The following is a 27235-nucleotide window of genomic DNA, read 5'->3' on the forward strand; positions in this document are numbered from 1 at the left end:
CCCCACCATAGACACATGTGCAACACCACAAAAAGCTGCACTGTATAAAGAAACACCTTGTCTGTCCTGAATCTAGTGCCAAACAATTCAGGATTTTTTTTTGGGGGGGGGATTCTTTCATTTCATCACATCACAGCATTATTTTATAAACTTCTATTATGCTCCCTCAATTGGTTTTCCTAAATCCACAAAAGCTTTAGCCCACGTTTCCCAACACTGCAGCTGTGGGCACAATATCTGCAGAGACAAAACTAAAGTCCATAATGAGAGCCATCCTTATCTTGGAAAGATACACAAGTGGGCTAATTCAGACACACTACTCCACTGGAAGAAAGAGCAATTCTGAGGAATATACTAAAGAAATATGATCTGGCCCTCCAAAAGACAGTTTAGATCTTGCAACAACTAAGTGGAATACTACTTTATTTGTTGTTGTTTTTTAAAATCCAGCTAATCACATGCATATGGATTAGCACAAAGCTTTACACATGTCTACTCCTAGACAATATTTGTTGAGAGAATAGCTAATGAACTTTGAATAAAGTCTTACTCCAAGAGCAAAATATGTACATCTGGAAGACTCCTACAGATCAAATCCTGGAACTTGGAATGTGTCCAATATATCCTACTAGCGCTCATGACAAAGATTCTGCTATTAGACACAGTCTAAACAGTTTATTTTAACACTCAGATCATTTAAACATGTCTTTTAATAGCCCAATTTTCACAGATGAAGCTACTCAGATGCCAGATGAACTATTGTGATCTATTTTAAGAGAAGCAACTGGGATCACATGATGGACAAACTTGTGTTTTAACCATGTGATGGAGGGAGAGTCAGTCGATTTAAGAAATAAATAGTGCACTTAATGGCTCACTTGTAGTCTCAATTGTAAGAATCAAAACTCAATTTTCTCATATTAAGTGACAGCAAATTTCTTTTCCTAACACACACATTCACTCACTCTCTCTCTCTCTCTCTCTCACACATACACACACACACACACACGCTTTCCTGTGACTGCAGTTACTTTATTTCATTTTTCTATCACCAGATCCTTTAAAAGTTGCTCTAAAATGACTGACATTCCACTTTATAACTAGCCTAGGAAACCAAATCTACGCTCTCCCATGTATGCTATTGGTCAGCAATCTGCAGGGCTTTTGCAGACACATTTCCCACAGCAACAAGCCTGCAAACTGGAGTCAGGTTTGAAATGAAAGTTGTGTGAATAGAAGATTGTATCACTTGCTTAAAACAACAAAACTGCATAGAGTACAAAAAAGGCAGCAGCATGCCACACTATAACTAATAATGTTGCCTGGATAGCTCCATTGGTTAGATAGAACATGGTGCTGAAAATACTAAGGTAGCCAGTTTGATCCCTGTATGTATGGGACAGCTGCAGACAAACACAGCTTACTGCTTGACCAAAGATTTTAAACCAAATGAATGTGGGTGGACAGGGTGACAGTTGGCTATGGTATTTGTGGATTTGTTGCTGCAGGCTTTGCCTCAGCACAACCTCTATGCTAACATTCCAACTTTCTATCCATCAAGCCTAGATTTTGCATGCCAATGGCAGTTGACAGTTTTAAAACCGGTATGTATTAATATTTATTTACCAGCACTCTGTTTTTCTTTGCACAAGAGTCACAGGGACGTTATCATTAATTTTTTAGTTGCTTTTCCTCATAAAAGTGATGCAAAGCAGCTTACAAAAATAGTATAAACATTAAAACCAGTTATAACACACACACAACCAGTGAATGCCTAAAAAGCACATCTATGCAGATGACAGGTCATACATATCCCATCACACTAAAAAAGGCAACAAATGTATGAAACCCTTCAAATTAAGTAAAAAGGAAAGCTTTTGCCTGGCGCCTAAGAAATAAAGATGGCACCAGGGAGAGCATTCCACAAGTGGGGAGCCAACACTGAAAAGGTCTGTTCTCATGTGGCCATCCTTCTGAGGAAGGGACACAAAGAAAACACCTCAGACGACAATTTAAGGATCTGGGTTCATTCACATGGGAAGAGGCAGTCCTTGAGATACTGGGGTCCTTAGCAACTTAAGGTATTTCAGGTCAAAATTTGCACTTTAAATTGAGGCAAGAAACATAATTTGTAGCCAGTGCAGTCATACCATAATTGGTGTTATATCTTTGGACCGTCTTGCCTTGGTCAACAATCCGGCTGCTGAATTCTGCACAAGCTGAACCATCTTTAAAGCCCCGCATACAATGCAGTAATCCAACCTAGAGGTTACCAGAGCCTTAGCAATGGAAGCTAGGCTATCCCTGTCCAACTGGGGCACCAGTCAAAGCTAACAGAAGACACTCAGTCCCACTGAAACCACTTGAACCTCACATGATAGCAGTGGAGCCAGACGTTTTCCCAAGCTACGTACAGAGGGATCATAATCCCATCCAAGGCAGATTAATCCCATCTATCCGGTACCAATTTAACACTTCCTCGGCCTTATCTGGGTTAAGCTTCAGTTGAACAAAGTCAAGGAAATGAGGGGTAGAAAAACATGGAAAAGAAAAATAAGTAGTCCGGGATAATGGGGTAAATGAGGAACATGATAATGCATTTGGACAGATACAAGACAGAGGTGCAAAAGGATGGATGCATGGATGGATTTAATTTCTGTACTGCCCTATACCTGAGGGTCTCAGGGCAGTTCACATAAAATATCAAATACATAAAAATCAAAACAACAACAACCCAATAACCTCCCCCCAAAAAAGAGCCAGCATTTTAAAAAGGGTATAGGATGTAGATCAAGTCAGGCAAAGGCCTGATTAAAAAGGAATGTTTTGCCTGGTGCCTAAAGGTGCATAGTGAAGGCACCAGACGCACTTCCCTGGGGAGAGCATTCCACAGACAGGGAGCCTGCATTCTTGTGTTGCCACCCTCCTGATCTCTCAAGGAGGAGCACATGAAGAAGGCCTCAGAGGATGATCTCAGGGTCTGGGTAGGTTCATATGGGAAGAGGTGGTCCTTGAGGTATTGTGGCCCTGAGCTTTTCAGATCAAAATGAGGAAGAAGATGGATATGGGAAATAAAAGGGAAGGAAACAACTAGAGATGAAAGGACTATTAGGCCAGACACAAAGAGAACAGTAGGCGGTGGAGGTGCGAACATATACAGAGCAATGGGTGGGGGGAGGCAGAAGTGAACTGGATAAACACACTGGAGAGAAGGATGTCATTAACAGCCAGAAGAGACACAAAGATTAGCCAGATATTTCCTCTCCTCACCCCACCCCCCGCCAACTACAGGACCAGAGTGATGCTAAACAGACACAGGCCACTTCTTTTAACTTGAGTTCAGACTTTTTCTTCTTTTTTTAACCACGTCTAATTCCACATCCTGACATTTGGATGCTGCTGTCAAACACCTGATAACCTTCAGTGTTAAGGACATGTTTTGCTCTCAGGGATGTAAAAGAACACTTTGGGCATATTTATAATTGTGAGCTAGTGACCTGGAAACAAAATATAAAAGAACCCCAATGGTTAACTTTCACTTCATAATGGAAGATGGCATTTTTTAACTCTGGCCCTGCACAACACATTTTCAGCAGTCAAACTACTCTCACCCTGACGCTTTCTTTCCACTATTTGCTTTGGCATTTTTACAAACTAATTTGACAAGATGTAACATATACGCTGGAAACTGCAGTGGTTTTTTTGTTGTTTTTATGTTTTTTGCTCTACTGAAGCCTGGCCATAGACTACTGAAACCTCTGTTCAGAGAATTTTCAGGACCATAGTACCAAAGGTGACTCACTGAGACCACTATATTCAAAATGCATACATTCAGAGTTGCCTTTCTATTATGACTGGTGACTATGACTAAAACAATGAATGGATTATTGTACATTCATGCTCCAAGCATTTTACCATTTTTTTATCTCAAAGAGAATGAGGAAATTTTGCTTAATAGCAGAATTTGGCTGGCTAGCAGGGCCATCACTCATAATACCTGTTTATCATAATACCTGTTTATCAAACAGTCTGCTTCTGCACTCAAACCATTTCAATTCTGTATCATGTCAAAAAAACAACAACAAAGTGGCAGACACTGACCTCACACTATCACATGGTAGATTCTGCTGTTAGAAGACTGATAGTACCATAATGAGATAGCAGCTTCAGTGATACAGCTTATTCCCAATTTGAGCTGACAACCTTAGAAACAGTTCCTATAGCTGCCCTTTAACCACTAGCCAGGTCTACAGCAGTTAGCAGGTGGAAATGTTTCGTTCCATGCCTTAAAAACCTTCAACTGCTGATTTGCATGTCTCAAACCTTTTTTTTAAAGGAAGATGAGTAGGCCAAGCTGCTTTTATCAGGTCAGATGGCGAGACTGCAGTTGCCCAGGAGGATTATTTTACCTGAAAATTGCACAGAATTTTTCTGCCAGGGTCCTTACAGGTTATGACACCTTGTAACGGGGGAATGCCCCATCACACTGTATCCTCAAGACAATAAAGAAGCAGCCTAGGCCCATTGACCCAGGAAAATCCTAAAGTCTAGGTATCAACCTCACTGCTAGTAATGAAGCAAATGGTTGTTAAGAAGTTTTAGTAAACTGTCCTACACCAGGCATGGGAAATTTGTGGCCTTCCAGCTGTTGTTGGGCAACTCCCAGCACAACTGACTACTAGGCCATGCTGGCTGGGGCTGACGAGAATCAGACTCCAACAATATCTAAAGGGCCATAGGTGTCCCCCACCCCCCAAAAAATTAATTCCACATAGTTATCAGCACAAAGTCTTTGAGTGAGACTTGCATCCTTTTGCACTCAAGTTACAGTTTCCGAAGTACTTCTAAAGTCATTGCTACAGGATATATATGGTTTCCAAGCCAAGTGAGAATATTAGAAATATTATCTTTTTCCAAGAGGGGGACAAAACAGAACCTGAGGAGATCTAACCACACTTCTTTTCTAGCAGATATACTCAAGCCTCTTTATTGCTCCATTTGAAAACCATAAGAGGCTGTGGAGGAAATTTGCTACAGGATGTGGGTAAAGGTGCAATCGGACAGAAGCAGGACGACACAGATTCACATATTACTCTGACAGTGCCATGCTATACAGTAATACTGATCTCATCTTCCAAGTATTAATCTTTATGTAGTCAGAAGAGGGTGAAATGAACAACAAACTAGCCAAATGAGTACTGAGCATCCTCAGTTGGTGTGGGATGATGGCTGACTGTTGCGGGGTGGGGACCAAAAACCAGGATGACAAAAATGGAATAGAGTATCCTGGGAAAGGACACAACTGGCCAGTGGGCACTTTAAACATCCCACGCTGCAAAATGTGTTATAGGTCCCATTTGTATAACTAACCCTTGTTTAACTTCTTGGAGATTTTGTCTAAAGTTTGTAGGGCTATAGCCCTATTTGAGTGTTCCAGTTATCCTATTCAATTAGAATCTCATGAAGAAGAGTGGCAACAAGTTGCTAGCTCAGCTCTCTGTCACTGTTCTCACCACTCCAAGTTAGAGGCAAATGTCTGCAATGCAAAGCAGAGCTGGGTCCTAAACAGGACAAGGAGCCTATACATTTAGAAAAGATTCCATACTTCAGAAATTAATGCTCCAATTTGTGGATGGTACAACATTTTATTTTTATGAGGGAGAGGGGAACTAGCCCACTAATATGAGGTATCAGAACATCTAAATAGGGCTTAGATGGATGGACCAACAATATAACCCAGAAACACACATTTTATTTTAATCATACAGCTAAAGCATATACTTAGCTGTCCAAAGCTGTGGTTAGAGAAGGCTTAAGCGACATTATGTGGAGTATATCACAATCACCATTTTTATTATTGTGACTGAACTGCATATTCTGCTGAAATATTTACTGATTTTGCCTTGAAGAACTGTTTTAGATAAAATCCTATTTCCCCTTAAAACCATAACACTCACTCATTTCTGCAATACAAGAATTATAACGTGGACAACCGCAGCATGGGAGCAACCTTCAGAACAAGGTGGCCTGTAACTCTTCTCAATACTCTGAATGACATGGATCTACTTAACAGGAAAGTGCACAGAGTATTGTTAGTGAGACTATTCCTGTGAGATAGATGCCAGTGATTAGTTTAAAACACACAACTATTAACGTAGCTAGCACTGGATTAACATAATCAAGAACTGCTCTTTTCTCATTGATGTGCAATGCCTTTCTACCTTCTCTTACAACTAAAACATAAGGCAGTGATTCTTAAGTGCTTTAGCCTAGGTATTCATAGATTCTAAGCCAAGAAATATGGTGTATGCAAATACAGAATGCTGATTCACAGTTCTTTCTATCTATATGAGGGAACGTAACAGAATGTTAACACATTTCCTTCCTCTTTGCCTTTCTGTAACAATAAGTGCATCTGCATAAATACTGCTGTGCTACAGTTATTAGTTGGTACATCAGGCAACATTAAATTCTTAAACTTGCAGAATGATAAGCACTGCCATTCTGCTGGGAGAACCAGCATCAAAATGAGCAGGGGAAAGTCATGCAATGTGAGTAGTAGTAATTTCAAATTACTAAAGCAGAGGTTAAAAAACTGATATTACCAGCTCTACTGTAGCTGGGTAATGAAAATGTTTTTCAAATTTCAGATAACCAAGGCACATGCCTCTTCTCAAGGGAGCTCAAGGCAGCATATAGTGTTCATGCCTCCTAATTGTATTTTCACAACAACCTTGTAGGGTAGTTCAGGCTGAGAAATAGTGAATTGCCCAAGGTCACTCAGTGAGCTTCACAGCTTAATACAGATCTGATCTCCCTGATACTATTCAGACACTTTAACCACTGCACCACACTGGCTCTGGATAAGCTTCCTGCCAGAGTGGTCAGCAGAGAGGGGTGGCACTAAGCACCTGGCCTCCCAGTAGTGGTGTCTCTGCTGCTTGCTGAGAGGGACAGAGGCAAGGTGGCAGTGGAGATTGGAACTGCACGGATGCACCAGTAGAGCCAACCTGGTACTCCTGCCAATGAGCCCTCACAGACCCAACCAGGAATCTCAGCCCATTCAGTAAAGAGTAGCAGCAATGCTGCTACCAGGAGGCCAGGTGTACAGCAGCGGCCCTTCCTGCTGGCTGCTCCCTGTCTCTTGACTGGAAGGCAACTAGCTCAGAGCAGTAATACACTGTGAGACTCAATGGGCAGCCTCTTCTGAAGATAGGCAACTCTGCTACATCTCTGCACCTGGATTGATTGAATGATCCAGTCACATCAGACGCAAATATATGAAAGAATTATCTTTAGAATTAGCTGAACCATAAAGAAGGCTGATCGCCGAAGAATTGATGCTTTTGAATTAGGGTGCTGGAGGAGACTCTTGAGAGTCCCATGGACTGCAAGAAGATCAAACGTATCCATTCTTAAGGAAATCAGCCCTGAGTGCTCACTGGAAGGACAGATCGTGAAGCTGAGGCTCCAGTACTTTGGCCACCTCATGAGAAGAGAAGACTCCCTGGGAAAGACCCTGATGTTGGGAAAGATGGAGGGCACAAGGAGAAGGTGATGACAGAGGACGAGATGGTTGGATAGTGTTCTCGAAGCTACCAGCATGAGTTTGACCAAACTGTGGGAGGCAGTGGAAGACAGGAGTGCTTGGCATGCTCTGGTCCATGGGGTCACGAAGAGTCGGACACGACTAAATGACTAAACAACAACTCTGAATTAAAGAAATCCTCACTGCACTCTGGTGGTGGTCTGAGAACAATAGATTGTCCTTCTGGCATGTACACAATGAACAATACAAGCACTTACATTTTATAACCTATAGACAAATCTAGTGACTGAAAACACCATTTTCAACGTAAGAACATAAAGGGGCATTCACTTCACCAAACCATAACACAATCCATTCAAAATTTGGCATTTAAAACATAGCACAGTGGGCATGTACTGTGGAGTCAGAACTAATCCACGGCTTCATGGTATTCATCTACCTTATGGCTTCTTATCTTGAATCATACATAATGCAGCAGTTGTGTTTGGGGAAGTAACATATGATCTGGGTGCCCATGCTGGCGTCCAATTCTCCAGAAACCCCGTTTGTGGTTTCTCTCCTTCAGGAGTATGTGGGGAGTGGTATAAAAAGCACGAGTGACAGCATGAACTCTGGGCTCAACCTTCATTTCCCTCACATGGATGTTGCAATGAAACTGCTGTAAAGAGGGTTGTGTTTTTAAAGTACAGCAGACCCACAATTGATGAAGGGGTTATGTTCTGGGGATAGTGCATAAAGCCAAAATTGCATATAGTCAAAACACGTTGAGTGCAAGGTGGGTGGGATTGCCAAAGTATTTTCCCCAGATGCCCTCTTCCTTTTTATTTTATTTTTTTAAATTGTTTGCCAAGCACATAAAGCTGAATGCACACAAGTTAAATGTCCGTAAGTTGCGAGTATAATGTTATGAAGCAGGGAGGCTTTTTCTTCAGGTTCAAAGCATAGGCAGCTGGTATAATAGTTTATTGCAGAGTTTCTCTTGAAGTTATCCTGTGTGCAATTCCATTCCTGCCACAGCATCACCCCCCTCTCATGAGCTCGGAGATAAAGTCATGACATGCAGCTTTATTGATTCTCATCTAAAACTGCTGCAAACAAGCTTGTGACCTCAAGCATCTTGCACAGAAAAAGCTTCTGGAAAAGCCACAGCTATCAAAAAACAAAGGCTAAACCTCTCCAAAAAGGCATCAAAAAATTTATGCTGACCTCTCAAAGTAGTTTACAGTTTGCATTTTGACTGAGTCCACTGGAAAAGTGCCACATTCTTTTCCTGATCAGTGTAAGGCCAATTGTGAGTCATTGCTTCTGTTGCACTATTTTACTGTTCAGGAAACCAATGAGCTGTACAGCAGCTTCACATTTTTAAGTTATTCATCTCTTTACCCCAAAGTGATGTTCCACTTCCTGCTGAAACAAGCAATACCTTTAGGAGGAAGCAAAGAGAGAGAAAAATAAGGTAAGGAGGGAGGAGAAACCCCTGGAGATACTGTGGGACTGCCTGAAATGAAAAATTTACTTCCAAGGATGAGAAAACATTTTCTGATGTACATCAGGTTGATTCTTCATTTCCTTTTGAGGTGTGTAAAAGCAGAGCAGGGGTTTCATGGTCCAGGTGTCCAGATCTGACACTGTTCCATGATCTAGATCAGGGGCCAGCAAACTTTTTCAGCAGGGGGCCAGTCCACTGTCCCTCAGACCTTGTGGGGGGGCCAGACCTATTTTTTTGGGGGGGGGGAATGAACAAATTCCTCTGCCCCACAAATAACCCAGAGATGCATTATAAATAAAAGCACACATTCTACTCATGTAAAAACATGCTGATTCCTGGACCGTCTACGGGCCAGATTTAGAAGGCGATTGGGCCTAATTCGGCTCCTGGGCCTTAGTTTGCCTAACCATGATCTAGATTATATTCCAAGCACCCAATCCTTCAAATGTCTGTTCAGTTCAAGTGAACAACAGGTTCAGTGTCACCTCATTGGAAGGATGTGAAAGTATTAACTGTGGTAGGGAAGCTTTGGCCTGTGGATTCCCCAGTATTCAAAGCATATTTTCAGGGAGCTCAAGAGATAGCAGAAGGATTGAATCCAAGCATTTTTTTAAAAAAATAATAAAATTAATGACCATAAAAACTCATTATGGACATTTTGATATGTCACTGTTTTACCTAGTCATGGTATCTACTCCCATACACTGATTAATTTATTTATCATTTACCTTTGTATCCTGTACTACTTTGAATGGATATATGCACTAACAAAACATTTGGAATATTTAAAGTCACAGTTGTAGCATTGAGATTTATTTTACAAATTCTATTTTTAAGTCAAAGATATGCAAATTTCCAAAACTAATTCAAGGGGAGTTTTTGAAAGTATATTTACTCACTTGGAGGGAGTTAGCAAAGTTAGGTGCAAATGCATTTATTATGTGCAACATTGCGAAGATAGTATTTGCTGTTAAAAAAACCAACACCCTTATATTTGGTCAAATCAGCAAACCTTATCAAACATTTTTGATAGTTGATCTAGGTATATTTGTACTAGCTTTTAGTGTACCTCGCAAACAAAGTGTTTAACATTTACCAGCCCATGAAAAAATGAAGCCATGTCTCTATTGTTGCTGTGTAGATGTTACTGTTCACATGCTTGAATCCACATGCTTGAAGGAGGAAGTCTCAATTTTGTGTTTGTGTGTGTGCATCAATAGTATGTTTGTATATTTGCAGTGATCCAATGAAAAGAAGTGCCCCTGAAGAAGGAAAAGAATAGCGAAATGTCTTGGACCTTTAAACTACAATAAACTTTAAGAACACTTCCCTCTTTCATTTTCTTGTTGTTCACACAACTACACAACCCAGAAATTATAAAGCTGTGAATGTGGCTAGCTTCATGCTAAGACTGGCTAAGGTATGGGAAGTACATTGCTAACCACTTAGAAATGTTTTTCTACTTTTAATGGTAGTGATTCTAAGAGAGAGGTGAGCCTCAGCCACTCAAATGGCCAGTGCACATGTAATTTGCTTAACCACATGCTCCTTCCCAATCCCTCCTTGTGGAACATGGCAAGCCTTAACCACATAATCACATTTCCCATAGGGACATTGTTCCCTGTGTTTGTGGTGTTCTTTTATGTTGTGTTAAAATTCATTTTGTGTTCAAGACTGCCTTCGACCTTTCACAGGCTGTACTGTTCCCCTGAGGCAAGGTGAGAGACCTTCAGCTCCCAAGGTGAACTTCTGTATCTCTAGATCAGGGATCCTCCTTTGGCTCATGGGCCGATCTTGGCCCACCAGACTTCCCCATTTGGTGCATGAGTCCACCATGTGTAAGCCATGGCCACCCCCATGACACCTGATGCCATACAGGTAAGGGTGGGGCTTGACCAAAGCTGCTTTGTCCAGCTCTGAAAGCAACCAGCAACCGGTTGGTTGTCAGGAGCCTTTGAAATGCTACACGAAGCAGGAACCCAGTGCTCTCCCTTCATATCAGCTGATCCAAAGGGAGATCAAATTCTAAAGAACTTCTGAAGTTCTTTAGCTTGTTAATTTCTCTTTCTCTCTCTCTTAAATCTTTTTCTATTCCTTTTTCTCTATTTCTTCATTTTCCTTCCTTCCTTCTCCTTCTCCTCTCCCTCTTTTTTGCCTTTAATGTTTCAGTTTGGATAAAGAAAATATGTTTGACAATAATCTTTGTATTTTTCTTTATAAACCTTAATAATTATTTTAAGAAAAAAACATAGGGAGATGCTGAGGTCAGGCTTTTGTGGCAAAAATAACATACTCATTCAGCATATGTTTCATTGTCCCAAGCTCACCTGATTTTGTTCCTAACATAAAAATTTTTTGTCAGTTCACCAAATGATAAAATAAAACTATGAATAAAATCAAGTGCCATTAACCTAGTCTCTATTTTCTTGGAGAAGGTATTTGAACACTAGAAGAAAATTAGAGAAATTCTGAGTCATCGTGTGTGTGTGTGTGTGTGTGTGTGAAGTTGCATGCCAGCCTTCATCCGTAGCTCTCAGGGCAGTTTGCAGCATAAAAACAAAACAAAAAACATGTAAAATGTAATTCTGAAAAGCTGTTGCCAAGTAATGAAACTTTGGAAAATTATGATAAAGAACGTTAGCTTTATGTGGAAACAAAAAATGTGTCTGCAGGTTGACATTTTAACAGAATTAAGCAAATCTGAAAGAAGGACATGAGCAGGTAACTTGAAGGTTGTGAACATAAATTATTACTGAAATCAAGTAACCATTCAAATCAATGCAAATAAGGATGTAGCAAGTGTCCTGCTGGAGGTTGGATCTGATTTAGTTCAACATCCTATTTCTCAGAATGCCCAGTCAGATATCTATGGGAAGCTTACAAGAAGGGCTCACTTCTAAATACATGCAGAAGAAGGCTGATTGCCGAAGAATTGATGCTTTTGAATTATGGTGCTGGAGGAGACTCTTGAGAGTCCCATGGATTGCAAGAAGATCAAACTTATCCATTCTTAAGGAAATCAGCCCTGAGTGCTCACTGGAAAGACAGATCCTGAAGCTGAGACTCCAATACTTTGGCCACCTCATGAGAAGACTGGACTCCCTGGAAAAGACCCTGATGTTGGGAAAGATTGAGGGCACAAGGAGAAGGGGACGACAGAGGACAAGATGGTTGGACAGTGTTCTCAAAGCTACCAGCATGAGTTTGACCAAACTGTGGGAGGCAGTGGAAAACAGGAGTGCCTAGCGTGCTCTGGTCCATAGGATCACGAAGAGTCGGACAGGACTAAACAACAACAACAGATAATGTGGATGCTTAATGTAATAGTTACATGAAATGTCCACATCATTCAATATGTCTAGACTATCATTCATGCTGCGTTATGATGTAGTATGTGTGCAAATTGGTTCAAGACCCATTGAGGTATTGATTGGCTTCTCTTATTTAACACTAAAAAAACAACCACAGGTCAGATTCCGACCTTATAATGTTTGCCACCTCAGTTCAGTCATTTGCAGAAAAGTAAATGGTCAGACTATCGCAGAATAATCAAATAACTTAAAGTAAATGCATACTAATTTTGGATCCATTTCCTCTTTCTAAACTACAGACATTGTGAAAGATTTATTAAATATTTAAGCCATAACAACTGCTATATTGATAAACTCTGTGTCATGGACTGGCTGGATGCAGAGGAGTGCAGCAGGCACCAGCGGGTACCTTCAGTTCTCATAACTGCCTCATTGGGGCAGGATCTACTGGAAAGAGTTGCTGCCCTCACTAGGCCTGAGCTGTTGTGTTTCTCTGAATAAAGAGAGTTAACTTCACTGACAATGCCCCACACCCAGCACAGCCAGCTTTTGTGGCCGGTGGTGGACCAAACAGAAGACTGGGACTGCCAGGTCTGCCACTGGGGCACTGTGCCCCCACCAGGGTGCCAACTGGTTCATTTGCCAGCTCCCCACAGCCATCAAGACCATTGCTGACATCAGCTGGCCTTGCAGTTGATTCTCACCCCCAGCTCTCCTCGTGGTCCCATGCCAAGCTGCAACAACAACCACTGCCTGAAGATGGTAAGCAGTTTTAATATGAACCACCAGCACCACCACAATTATTCTGCCGTGACTTTATTGATCATACAAATAACGAAGCATTAGTAACAGTTACAGATAGGTAGCCATGTTGGTCTGCCATAGTCAAAACCAAAAATATTCCTTCCAGTAGCACCTTAAAGACCAACTAAGTCAGTTCTTGGTATGAGCTTTCGTGTGCATGCACACTTCTTCAGATAAGTGCATCTTCTTCAGATGCACACTTCTTCAGATGAATCTGAAGAAGTGTGCATGCACACGAAAGCTCATACCAAGAACTGACTTAGTTGGTCTTTAAGGTGCTACTGGAAGGATTTTTTTTTGTTTTGAAGCATTAGTAAGTTCTAATTAACTATGTCCTGTTAGTTCGAATACAGTTTTCTATCTTACCCAGAAGTATAAAAGCACAGAGGTGAGGCTGCACACCTAACAGATTCAAACCCAAAAAATAAGTGTCAAAATGCCTCTTTTTAACGTGGGATACACCATTTAGCAAAGAATGTCCTCCAACCTTTCCCACCCCATCTATCCCAAAATCAAGGAAGTAGCTGAGACATCTGTCTGACTTAACTCTAAACCTCCTCTAACTTTAACCCTGCCCACACTATACTGCAACACGACTAAGTTGTGCAAGAAGAAGCATTACTACTAAATTGGGGAAAATACCGTATTTTTCGCCCTATAGGACGCACTTTTTCCCCTCCAAAAATGAAGGGGAAATCTGTGTGCGTCCTATGGGGCGAATACAGGCTTTCGCTGAAGCTTGGAGAGCGAGACGGGTCGGTGCGCACCCACCCCTCTCACTCTCCAGGCTTCAGGAAGCTATCAGGAAGCCTGGGGAGCCCGCGGGAGTTCCCGCAGGGCTCCCTAGGCTGCGGATAGCAGCCTGCCGCCCGGCGCACGGGGTGCCCTGAAGCAGAGCGCCCCGCGCGCCGGGCAAACACCGGCCAGCCCCACAAGCTCGGGGGACAGCGGGTAGGCGCAGCGCCGCCATCCCGCTGTTCCCCGACCTGGTTTGGGGGGGGGAAAATAAAGGGGGGAATTCCTTTATTTCCCCCCCAAAAAATTAGGTGCGTCCTATGGGACAGAGCGTCCTATGGGAAGAAAAATACAGCATGTGTTCCAGCACAACTAAGAAAGGAATTATTCTAACCAGGATGGCAATTTTCACATTAACTCACCCCCCCCCCCAAGTATTTAAGGAAACATGATGTTACAGATATTTAGCTTAAAATTAGTTGTGCTGAACATCAGTCCAGTACAAATACCTCTAATAATAGTTTGTGGTTGAAAATTTAATACAAAATTTAATACAGAATGTAGCAAAAAGCAGAATTCTATTGATCCATTGAGGTTTAGAAATCAATTATAATGTTCCAGTGTAATTGCTCCTTATCAGCATCATTTGTTATGGGATATTAAAAAGCCAGTATGTGAGCAATCTTCATTTGCAAAATACAGAAAACAACGAAAGAAACACACAAATGCTGCAAAGCCATGGAAGAATGAAATGAACAACATTAACAAGACCTCTGCCAAAACAAAAATTAAGAGCCCTTTTTTCCTAACTCAAATTTCCTAACCCAAGACATTATTTTATATTTTTTATCTCTCCCCTTGCAGCCCTTCTGAAACAGCTTATAAGACACACACACAGACAGACAGACAGACAGACAGACAGACACAGACACACACACAAATTCAGCTTAAATAAAAAGCCACACACACAGTAATCAGAGTCAGGAATAGCATCAACACTGTCCAAAGACCTGTCTGAAAAGAAAAAGCATAGATGGCCAGCAAAAGATGGAAAACAAACAGGCCTGATAAGTCTTTTTAGGAGAGTGTGACTACCAATATGCTACTGTTCCTTTTAACGCTGTTCAAGGCCGGAGTCCTCTGCACTCTTACCTAGAAGCAGCTCCCCATTGGGAACAGTTATTTCTGAGCAATAATGCACAGGATTGCATTGCAACTGAGGCATAGCACTGGAAAGAGGAGCTCATTTGTGATCTCAGCATCCACAGAAGAACAGGTAAGTTATCAGGCCCTAAAGTTTACAATGCTTTTTTTGTAATGGCATACATCAACACAGTTAGCAAAAGTTTGTGGTCTTTAATTTAAACACCTGAGTGGAACTCTGGATACACCTCTTTATAACAAATACATTGTTTGGTTTCATCATTATTTTCCTTTTTCTCCATTCTATGTCTCACCTTGTAAGCTCTAACTACAACAGCCATCAATCCCGCTTAAAACTGAAATATTGCAACCTAAATTTTGGGTGGACAGAAGAAATCCATCAACAGAATTCAGGGTTAGGTAATTTCCTGCTATGGGACGCGGGTGGCGCTGTGGTCTAAATCACAGAGCCTAGGACTTGCTGATCAGAAGGTTGGCGGTTCGAATCCCCACGACGGGGTGAGCTCCCGTTGCTCGGTCCCTGCTCCTGCCAACCTAGCAGTTCGAAAGCACATCAAAGGGCAAGTAGATAAATAGGTAAACTGGCGGGAAGGTAAACTGCGTTTCCGTGCGCTGCTCTGGTTCGCCAGAAGCAGCTTAGTCATGCTGGCCACATGACCTGGAAGCTGTACGCCGGCTCCCTCGGCCAATAAAGCGAGATGAGCACCGCAACCCCAGAGTCGGTCACAACTCGACCTAACGGTCAGGGGTCCCTTTACCTAATTTCCTGCTATTCTCCCCTCTCCCTGTAGCCCCCCACCCAATGTACCCTAGAGGTGCCCCCAACACACTGAAACAGGTTTGTAAACTGAGACACAATATACTGTATTCAACTTTTACAAATGCCAACATGTGTTCTACTTTGTTTTCCTTAATTACCCCCCTTGAGAGAAGTTTCACCTTGCTCCAAGTGAAACTCAGAAGTTTTGTAGAAAAAAGAAGCACACAGGGACATCTCAAGATGTCAGCAGAAGAACAATCACCCTGTAGCAAAGATAGCAGGGGCAATTTGGATGTTTTATCTTAAATCAACTGAATGTTCATGTGAAACGAAGGCCACTTTCAAAAGGTTTTCCTGCAATCCTTGTGTCATGTCATAGCATGCATGCTGCTTACTCATCTCCCACACAGGAGGGTTGGAATGAACGTGCCGCCAGGAGAACACTACACTGAGGAGTTGCCAGAGAAGAAAGATTTAGTACAGTTTTACAATTGTTCAATGGAAATGGATTCACATTTATCCTCTTGGCTGATGAGGAAAGGAAAGGGATGGGTATTAAAATGTTTTTAGCATCAATGTATTTGTTAATTAGCTATGCTGCAGTTTGTGGATTTCATTTAGTAGGCTGTGTTTTTTCTGTGCTAAGAAATACACACTCCTTCAACTCCAACTGGAAGGATAAGAGCTATGTTGAAAACATTGGCAAGGTGGGGGTATCAGATAAGCCATGGGGAGAATAGAGGAGCATTCCAGTGTTTTGAAAAGTTTCCTGATTTACTACAAACTGGTGTTCTAACTAGCTTATACCAGCCCTTTATTTAAGGCAAGTTTATCTGGCTTCTTAACAAGTCAGGAAATTCCAGTTTTTAAAAGTGTGCCCACATTTTTAAGGCATTGTTCTTACCCCATTCCCACCCCTTCTCCAAACCTCTGATTGAAATGGTTTTTGTATTAACATTTCAGAAAGCCATTTCTTCCCTTCCTCCACCAGATACCCCCTCCTCTATGTTTACACAGATAATTGGGGTATTTCCAGCTCTCCACATGCTCTTCCGTATCATAAAAGTAAATGAAATAGTTTTCCACATTGACAAGCTTTGTTTCAGACCTAGTGCTACTTAAAAGCATACATACATCAAGAGTATATACCCGCACTGGAAAAAGAAGTTGTTAACGCCAAGAAACCTCCTTCCTAAAAATAACGATCTTTCAGTTCTCTGTATTACACAACTTCCTTTTGCAAAAGGAACACTGCATCTACTTAAAAAAAAGTATCTTCCCCTTTCAACTTAAGCCATTGTTGCTTGTGTGAATACATAGCACTCAGCCCTTTGAGCAGTAATAATACTGTGTATTGTATATAGTTATCATTGCACAAACAAAACGCCATTGGCATCAAGGCTCGTGTTTCTGCATTTTCAGTGAAATCTGAACAGCAGTCTTTAGATGCCTTTTGCTTTCTCCCCTCCCCTAGGAAGAGCTCAGTGCTACTGAGAGCACAAATCTCTATTCATCATCTCATATTGCTGCCAGAAGCAGCTCTGAAGGAGACGCGAACTTTTTCAAAAACAAAAACCCAAATCTTAGAAAACACTAAAGTCATACCTTCTTTAGATTCATCTGCCTCAGCGCTCATGGTATCACACTAAATCTCTGGAGATTGCGGATGACGTGCGTGTCTGAGAAGCAGCAAAGTCAACTTCTCAAAAGAAAAAAAGGGGGGCTGGGATTAAGAGAGGAAAAGTTCTGTGAAACCAACGAATCACAGCTCAGCTGCTCTAAAAGTTTCCGCCTCTTTCGGAATGGCATTCTGAGCAACTGTCTGAAAAGGAGCACCTTTGCAGACACCCATTTCATTTGCAAGGAATTACAGTTTATATATTTTATTCTATTTTAGCCTTTCAAATGGTGGACTTCTACTCGTTAGAGCTTGCTAAGCAGTGTGAGTGCACACATGCACATGAAAGGCAGTTAAGACAAAACAACAGAAAAGCCACTAAGTTTTTAATATCTCATTAAGAGGCTGACAAGCAGCATGGGCCTACAACCTCCAACTGTAATTGTCTAAAACAGTGTTTTGAGCTATTAAGAATTAACTTGATATTTGAGTATGAATTGCTTTATAGGGTGGGGGTGGGTGGGAAAGACTCAAGGAAGGAAAAGGTGTATTTTAAAAAACAAAAATTTACATAAGCATTGTTTCTTCCAGCTTTGTTTTAAAATTCAGACTGTGGCTTTTTATCCATCCATAACAGGAGCAATTTTGGTGAAATATTTTTGCCCCCGCCCCCATTATCTGTTCACCCCTTTAATGTCTCAGATCAGATAGATCTGATGCTAAACCACTGTTTGTTGTAAGCAGAGTTTAAAACCCAAACCATGGCTTGAGAGACCTCTGGGTATAGGGCGGTATATTCATCATCATCATCATCATCATCATCATCATCATCATCATCATCGTTTGTGCTTCCAAATGTACAAGGAAAACCATGACTTGCAGTACCTTTGACATTCTGCCCTTCAGCTTTCCTAAATTGAAAGGGCCAGAAGTATATGGAAAGAATGTCCTCAACTGTGGTTTCGGAGCAATTACAGTGGTACCTCGGGTTAAGAACTTAATTCGTTCTGGAGGTCTGTTCTTAACCTGAAACTGTTCTTAACCTGAAGCACCACTTTAGCTAATGGGGCCTCCTGCTGCCGCTGCGCTGCCGCTGCACGATTTCTGTTCTCATCCTGAAGCAAAGTTCTTAACCCAAGGTAATATTTCTGGGTTAGCGGAGTCTGTAACCTGAAGCGTATGTAACCTGAAGTGTATGTAACCCGAGGTACCACTGTATACCAAATATTGGGGCTGGTTTAGATGATACACACCTGCCTCATCTACTGGATAGAGAGGGGAGAACAAGCTTGCCTGCCCACCTCACCCAGACAGCATGCAAGCACCACTCGAGTCTCACTATGTGCATGGTTGAGCATGTGTATGATATTATGCCTATGCATATACCAGATTTCATTTAGGAAATCAACTGGAAGGGTTTAGTGTATGTATGTGAACAGCATTCACATATTATGTCCCCACATGCAAGTGTGGAGCCAACACAGGTGGGTCAAGTACTCTGGACAGGCAGGTATGTTCATGGTTCTCAAGGTGCTTGGAGCCCTGTTTCAACTGGCTCAAATTGAGTGTGAACCATAGTTTCCAACCCCACTTCAAACTATGGTGTCCAATTGCAAGCAAAGGTTCATCAGTTCAGACATGATACAGAATCATAATTCGGTTTCCTTAACCATCATTTAGGGAGGCATCTCTATTACTACTACTATTACTTATTAAATTTGTATACTGCCCCTCATCTGCAGGTCTCAAGGTGGTTCACAACATAAAATTACAACTTTGAATATTGAACCTTTACTGTTGTATGAACTATCAGCTTTACTGATAGTGACATAGCTCTGTAATTAGCCTATTCTTAAGTTGTTTAAAAGTTTTATGCTTTTGTTTTGAAATTGCTTCTACTGAAGTATGTCCTAGGTCAGGGGTCTGCAACCCGCGGCTCCGGAGCTGCATGTGGCTCTTTTACACCTTTGCTGCGGCTCTGGGGCGGATACTAGCAAGGGGAGGAGGCGCATTGTGCGCCCCGACACTCCCCACTGTGGCGGGTGCTGTACTGGCTGTGACGTCGCATGGGGGCGGTGCCTGCGTTAGTCACGCACCGTCCCGACGTCACCTTCCCGCCCGCCCGCTACATTGTAAGGGACAGGTACGCTGGTCACTGCATTGAAAGGGGGCATGTACGCTGGTCACTGTTTTGAAGGGGAGTGAAGAACACACACACACAAAAAGGTAACTTGTTAATTTAATGTTTATTTCTATGAGGAGGAGTAATTCTGAGGGGTCAAACAAAGAAATAATAAAAAAGTGACAAAAAAGTTATTTTTATAATGACGAGTTTTGCGGCTCCCAGTTTTTTTTTCTTTGGAAACGGGTCCAAGTGGCTCTTTTTGTCTTAAAGGTTGCAGACCCCTGTCCTAGGCAAATTGTTTTAATGTTACAGTTCAGGATGACAAGATCAATACTAGTGTTGCGCTTTCTTCTTGCAACAACTCTGCACAATCTAAGTGTCTTCTTCAATAGGCTTTTGTGGTGCTTTGTAAGACCAAAGACTGCTGCAATTGTGTCAGTCATGGTAATTGCCATGAGATGTATTGGTCTCTTGTGGAAGAGGCACTGTTCGTACCAACAGTGCCCGAGGTGATTGTTAGACTACATGTGAAGAAGCTCTCCCTGTGCCCTGTCAACTCAAACAAGCAACTGGCGAGTTACCAATCACTTGAGCATTAAATACTGTTAATGAAAACAAGCAAAACAGAAAAGCAGAAAAATCTAAGTTATGTTGGTAGAGAATTTACTTGAGCAACGGAACAATATTTAACTTGTTTTTTTGTGTTTTTTTTTAAAAGAGTGCTGTATTTTTCCTGTAACAGCAAGTTCAAAGCTCGGGAGTGCTTTTGAATCTGGCCTTGTCTTGCTTTGGTAACATCCAGACTGGATAGTTTTTAATTCATGACAAATAGGGCTGCCTTTTAAGTGTTCACAAAGAAACTTCAAACAGGGGTTTTCCACAATTAACATTTTGCCACTGTTGAAATATCCCTATTGTTTTCCAGTATGTTTCTGACCTCAGTTCAAAGATCTCCTTTTGATCAATAAGGTCCAGCAGTCCTCAAAATTCCCTCCTAGGGCTCACTTGAGCTGGCCCATGACTCATAAAATGGCAGTGAAAGAGCAGAGTTGATAACAAAATGGTGGTCAATAGAGACAGAAATAGGTATAATTGATGAGCAATTACTGACACTTCTATCTAATCTCTTTGTCACAGCAATTTCCTTGTGGCAGGGAATTCCAATAATTAGGAACAGATATTGGCTTCGGAGGCAACCTGATTTAGACTCTCCATTTTATTTTATAAATTTGTTCTTAGTCATACAATTATTATAGACTATCTTTTTAGGAACATCCAATGGTGGTTTATGTTTTATTTTAGGCAGAAATCGCTGATCTATGTCTAAGCAGAGATGGCTTTTATATTTTCACTTCCACACGCGCCTCAAAATAGTTTTACCCATCCACAATTTCATCTTCCCATCTCGTTTCACCCCTTTAACTTGTACCCTTTCCCCATTCCACAAACTGTCAGTTTCTTTAATCCCTCCATTCACATCGTCCCTCGCCCTGCTTCCCCTTTATTCCCAGTTTATCAGTACTCATTTTATAAATACTGGATTTCTCCTAAGTTCTTTTAATGCCCCCTCTTCAAAGGAGGCTCAAACCATCAATTCCTTTCACCAGCCCCTCCTCCTTCCTTCCTTCAAAGCCACACTGCCCATTTTCATTTTCTCACTTTCCCCCCTTTCTTGGGCTCCAACTCTGCATGCTACAGCCTCACCCTTGCTGGAAAGCATAGGGTGTTCTGGGCACAACAGCCAAAGTCTGGCAGCTCTCCCCCCCCCCCCCAAGCTGGCTTAGCCTTTCAAGGCCCAGGGCAAGTGTACCCAGCTACTCTCCACTATGCACAGGCAGTATCAGAAAGTAGCCAGGCACAAGGCACATGGCACATTTTGCGACTGGTGCAGGTCCAACTGTGACCACGCGGAGATCTCTGGATGCCAGGTTGGCAACTGAACTCTCAATCTGGCTGGCCTCTGCAGCTTTCTTAAGCAGGTACGGAGAAGAGATCATTGCATTTATATCCCACCTTTTCTCTCCAAGGAGTGCAAGGTCCAACCCCGTCCTACAACAATCCTGTGAGGTAGGTTAAGAGGCTGTGCCTGGCCCAGGGTCACCCAGTGAGTTTCATGGCTGAGTGGGGATTTGAACCCTGATCACCTAGGTCTCAGTCTGACACTCAAATCACATTGGCTTCCGAGAGTACTTCTGCTATGGGGCAGCTATATAAGTTAAGTAGGTAAATAAATATGGGGAAAACAATATATAACTTAGAGAAACATCAGAAATATTTTCCTTGAAGCTTTTCCTGACAGCAACAGGAGGAGGCGGAGGAGAGGGTTCCACTCCCTCCACACCAGCAGCACTGCCACACTCCTTCCCTCGCCAGGCCAGGAGCCAGAGCTACCAGGCACACGTCAGAGCAAGTCTAGGGGAGGAGAAGCACAGGGGTGCCGGTGGTAGGTAGCTGCACCACTTGACTTCTCCCAGCCTGGTGAATGCTTCTCCCCCGCCCCACACACCAGCAGCATAGCTAGCCTCTCAAGCACCCACACAGGGGACGGGATGAGACACCATGGGGGCAGAACTAGCTGCCCACTGGGCAGCACGAGCTGGGGCAGGGGCCAGCTAGAGGGCAACCGTGGCAGGGAGAAAGGTGGCAGCTGGGGCAGCCTACAGGCCATGCTCCACATGCGTCCCATGCTGCGTTTTCAGGCAGTGCTGGGCCCATATGCTGGAGGGTACCCTGCAGCCGCAGTGCTGCCCGTGTCACCCACCCTCCTTCCTCCGCTACTGATGCATCCTGTTCTGGGTGTTTTCCCAAGCCCTCCACAGGAGATGGGGTGGCTATGGAGAGGGAAGGAAAGTTCTGCTGTGCAAGCAAAAGTCTTTGTGCAAATGGTGCAACTTTATTGGATCCAACCCTTAGGCTACAATCCTATATCCGCTTAAGTGGGAATAAGCATTATTGAATTCAGGGCACTTCTTGCGTATACATGTATAGGATTGCACTGTAAGTAATGCCGCTGAGAGTGGCAATACATCGACACTGTAGTGCACAGTAACAGACCATGACATGTCAGCCTCTTTTCCTACTAAGGTTGACAAACTTCCAAGCCCTATAGTTCAGTATTTTGTGTAGTAGTAATAATCATAATCATAATCATAATAATTTATTATTTACAACCCGCCCATCTGGCTGGGTTTCCCCAGCCACTCTGGGCAGCTTTCAGCAAAATTTTAAAATACAGTGGTCTGTTAAACATTAAATACTTCCCTAAACAGGGCTGCCTTCAGATGTATTCTAAAAGTCTGGTAGTTGTTCTTCTCTTTGACATCTGGTGGGAGGGTGTTCCACCGGGCAGGTGCCACTACCGAGAAGGCCCTCTGCCTGGTTCCCTGTAACCTGGCTTCTCGCAGTGAGGGAACCACAGGAAGGCCCTCAGCACTGGACCTCAGTGTCCTGGCTGAATGATGGGGATGGAGACACTCCTTTAGGTATAATGGACCGAGGCCGTTTAGGGCTTTAAATGTCAGCACCAACACTTTGAATTGTGCTCGGAAACGTACTGGGAGCCAATGTAGATCTTTCAAGACCGGTGTTATGTGGTCTCGGAGGCCACCCCCTGTAACCAGTCTAGCTGCCGCATTCTGGATTAGATGCAGTTTCTGGGTCACCTTCAAAGGTAGCCCCACATAGAGTGCATTGCAGTAATCCAAGCGAGAGATAACTAGAGTATGCACCACTCTGGCAAGACAGTCCACCGGCAGATAGGGTCTTAGCCTGCGTACCAGATGGAGTTGGTAAACAGCTGCCCTGGACACAGAATTGACCTGTGCCTCCATGGACAGCTGGGAGTCCAAAATGACTCCTAGGCTGCGCACCTGGTCCTTCAGGGGCACAGTTACCCCATTCAGGACCAGGGAGTCCTCCACACCTGCCTGCCTCCTGTCCCCCCAAAACAGTACTTCTGTCTTGTCAGGATTCAACCTCAATCTGTTAGCCGCCATACATCCTCCAACTACCTCCAGACACTCACACAGGACCTTCACCGCCTTCACTGTTTCTGATTTGAAAGAGAGGTAGAGCTGGGTATCATCCGCATACTGATGAACACCCAGCCCAAACCCCCTGATGATCTCTCCCAGTGGCTGCATGTAGATGTTGAAAAGCATGGGGGAGAGGACAGAACCCTGAGGCACCCCACAAGTGAGAGCCCAGGGGTCTGAACATTCATCCCCCAACACCACTTTCTGAACACGGCCCAGGAGGAAGGAGTGAAACAACTGTATAACAGTGCCCCCAGCTCCCAGCCCCTCTAGACGGTTGATGTTATGGTTGATGGTATCAAAAGCCGTTGAGAGATCCAGCAGAACTAGGAAACAGCTCTCACCTTTGTCCCTAGCCTGCCGGAGACCAGTGCGACCAAGGCAGTTTCAATCCCATGTTGAGGCCGAATCCTGACTGGAAGGGATCCAAATGGTCCGCTTCTTCCAGGCGTGCCTGGAGTTGTTCAGCAACCACTCGCTCAGTCACCTTGCCCCAGAATGGAATATTTGAGACTGGGTAATAGTTGGCCATATTGTCCGGGTCTAGAGATATTTTTTTTTAAGAAGTGGTTTAATGACTGCCTCTTTCAGCAGGTCTGGGAAGGCTCCCTCACGGAGAGAAGCATTCACCACCCCGCAAAGCCCATCGCCCAGCCCTTCCCGGCTAGCTTTTATAAGCCAAGATGGGCAAGGATCAAGGAGACAGGTGGTTGGTTTCATTTGTCCAAGAAGTCTGTCCACATCCTCAGAGGTAACAGATTGGAATTGACTCTAGCATTCTCCCGCCCCGGCCCTGCTCCCACAGGCCATCAACATGGGATAAAGCATCCCCTACCACTCTTTGGAAACCATTTGGATCCATTAAGTGGCGGGGGCAGACCGTCCAAATCAGTCCCACCTCCCTGCAAGAGTTCTACAGGAACTTGAAGCTTCACAACTCCTGGGTTTTTTAAAAAAGAAGACATTTTTAGGATGCTTTATTCAAGGAAAAGTTGAATTCCCATACAGCTATTGGTTTTAATATGCTCAAAACCAACGTAATTGGTTCCTGCCTTCCACAGATGTGTGATAAGGCGAAATGAAAGTTCATTTGCAATGCATGTATGCAAAACGGGTCATCTAAACTGCATACTAAAACACAGAAGACATCTAATAATGGCCTGGAAGCAAGCAGCTACTTTTTGCACTCACTCATTTTAAAACCTTAAACACACATGGCACCTGCCTCTCTCTTGAAAGCCTGCTTTTATCTTCAAAAGAGTTTTGCCATGCAGTAGTATCTGTGTATGAATCCCATATGAAATTAGATAGAATTAATGTTACAGATTTGATCTAGTTATTTTCCCCAAGATAAATCCATAATTCAGTAATCTGGACTCAGTTTAAAACTGTGTGAACAGACCCCAATTAAGGAATTCTTATCTATTCTAAATTTGGTTCAAGCTTTAGAAAATGTAGTTGTATCAACATGGCACTAGATGGCACTTGATCACTAAGAAACCATATCCTTTTACACAGGAATAAGTTTGCTGCTGGTTTGAACACAACCATTAGAAGCATTAAAACTTCACAAGAATTTTACACAAGTTTGGGGTGTATATATATATATATTCTTACTTTATCAGTTAAAACGATTAATTTTCAACAAGGTTATTGGAGGCAATCCACATAATCACACAAATCCATGAACATAAATATCAATTTCTTTTATGGCCACATTCACTAAAAGACAGGAGAGAAGAATTAGAAAGTTTGACACAAGTTACTATGGGTTGCATTCAACTAAAACATTCCCAGAGTACACCTATGGAAATTAGTGAACCTAAATTAGTCATACATATTAACTTCAATGGGTCTACTCAAAGTAGGACTAGCATTGAATACTACTCTATAGTAGTATCAGAAGAAAAGTCAAAATTTCATCGCCTTTCCTATATACAGTTTGAGAGACTTCCTAAGTTTGTTATTAGTATCGATATCACATCCCAAATGGTTTGAATCCAAGTGTGCTAAAAACCAGAGAGAAAAGCTATTTTGCAGCTGTTACATTTGACCTTAGGATTCTGCTTTCTTCTTGTTCAAACCAGATTATTCCAATAGCCATGTAACAAAGCTTATGCACAGTGCAAACAAATACATCTGAGCAGCAAACAAAGTATATGTTTAGTCAACAAAGAAATAAAAGGTGGGACTTATTTTTCTAGATGTTTAGCTTCAAAACTCCTCAGGGAAGCTACCTTACTGTGCTTCTGTATAGCACAGTATTTCAAACTCAGTCCAATCATCACTTTTTAAACAGGCTCGCAATGCTTCTCAGATATTTGTTAGACACACAGCCTTTCCCTTTATTCATGCATAGGTGATTTCACAGCTGGAGATACACATAAGCAGCTAGGGATGGGATGGATGAAATTTCAAGTCTGGATACTAGATTTTGGAGTGCCTGTAGCCCTCCTGTTTTATTATCAATAGGTCACTGGAGTACCAAGGTGACACACATGCTTAACAGTGATGGTGAGGAGTAATTGTGTGAAAAGCACACATACTGAAGTCCCCTAAAACCAGAGTGAAAGCTTTCTCCAACACCACAAAAAGTCATCTGCCCAGGTCTCAGCTACATATGCCAAGCAGGCTCCCTCTTTCATGATCAGACTCTGGATGATGGGTGTTTTATTCTGGACAGACCCATCATTTAACATCACTACCACCAGGCCACGAGAACAGCTGATAGGCACTCCCAGATTCTGAAGTGCACCAGTCAAAGCAGAGGGGGAAAGAGCTTTGATGTAATTAGCCCTTCTCTCCCATTTATATACTTTCACCCACCTCTGTATGTCTCCCTATTTACAATCATCACTGGGATGGAAGTTTCACTTCCATCTCCTATCCTTGGCCCCAGCCTAGATACAAAACTTTCCCTACCCTGACTGTTCAGCCCTAATCGTTTAAGGCTTGGGGAGAAGCAAAGCATATATGGAAGAGGCCAGAAGACTCTGCCTTCTACTGTACCAGCTGGTGCACTGGTGCATCAATCTGAAGTACCTAAGGCACTTCAGCTTTAGCAGCCACCAGGATATGCAATTCAACAACTAGAAGCAAACACAAGCTGCATACATTATCATTAATAGTGGAGAGAGTGTGAACAGAACAGGCAAATCTCTGATCAAACTGATGAAACTTTGTCAACATTTCCATATTATCTGGATTGAGATGAAACATTATTCTAAATTATTCTGCAGAATTATATACCTAGTGATAAGATGCAATATTTGATTGTTCCCAGTTAGAGAACAGCCTAGTATTGATGCAACCATGACCATGGCATTTATCTTAAGTGGAAACTGATGTAGTAAGCTGGAATGCAATCACAGTCCTTGCTCAACAACAATAACCAAATGCATCCCAAGTAGTAGGAATGACACAACTGAATTTAAGCCTGCTTGCAAATAAGAACAAATATGAGTCATGTTACAACATGGGTGTTCCCCTAGTATCACTGCTCAAACATCTAACAGTCACAGAGTGAATTCTGAAAACATTAAAAGGGAGAGTCATAAAGACTCTTAAGAACACAGGAAAGACAGGAGTGAAAACATAGAGGAGTGATGTGTTTTGTAAACTCATCTAATGATTTCAAGGATCCTGC

The 27235-nt window shown here is 42.5% G+C and overlaps 2 protein-coding genes across 4 annotated transcripts in view; both read right to left on the reverse strand.

Annotated features, from left to right (window-relative positions):
* Positions 1-14225, reverse strand: part of LOC309379943 (craniofacial development protein 2-like) — a gene marked incomplete at its 3' end in the record, with an annotated part of 444433 nt that extends 430208 nt beyond the window's left edge. Inside the window, exon 1 of the mRNA XM_081929469.1 lies at positions 13776-14225. The remainder of the gene's footprint in view (positions 1-13775) is intronic.
* The window catches only part of TNFAIP8 (TNF alpha induced protein 8), a 42741-nt gene that overhangs the window by 4033 nt on the left and 11473 nt on the right, over positions 1-27235 (reverse strand). Inside the window, exon 1 of one of the 3 annotated variants that reach the window (XM_081930810.1) lies at positions 17418-17529. The exons of the other annotated variants lie outside the window; for them this stretch is intronic. Coding sequence (XP_081786936.1) covers positions 17418-17448 — 31 coding nt within the window. The 5' untranslated portion in view covers positions 17449-17529. Of the gene's footprint in view, positions 1-17417; positions 17530-27235 lie in introns of those variants that run through there. 3 annotated transcript variants of the gene reach the window in all.

This window comes from Podarcis melisellensis, assembly GCF_964234715.1.
Source record: "Podarcis melisellensis genome assembly, chromosome: 11".
Lineage (NCBI taxonomy): Eukaryota > Metazoa > Chordata > Lepidosauria > Squamata > Lacertidae > Podarcis > Podarcis melisellensis.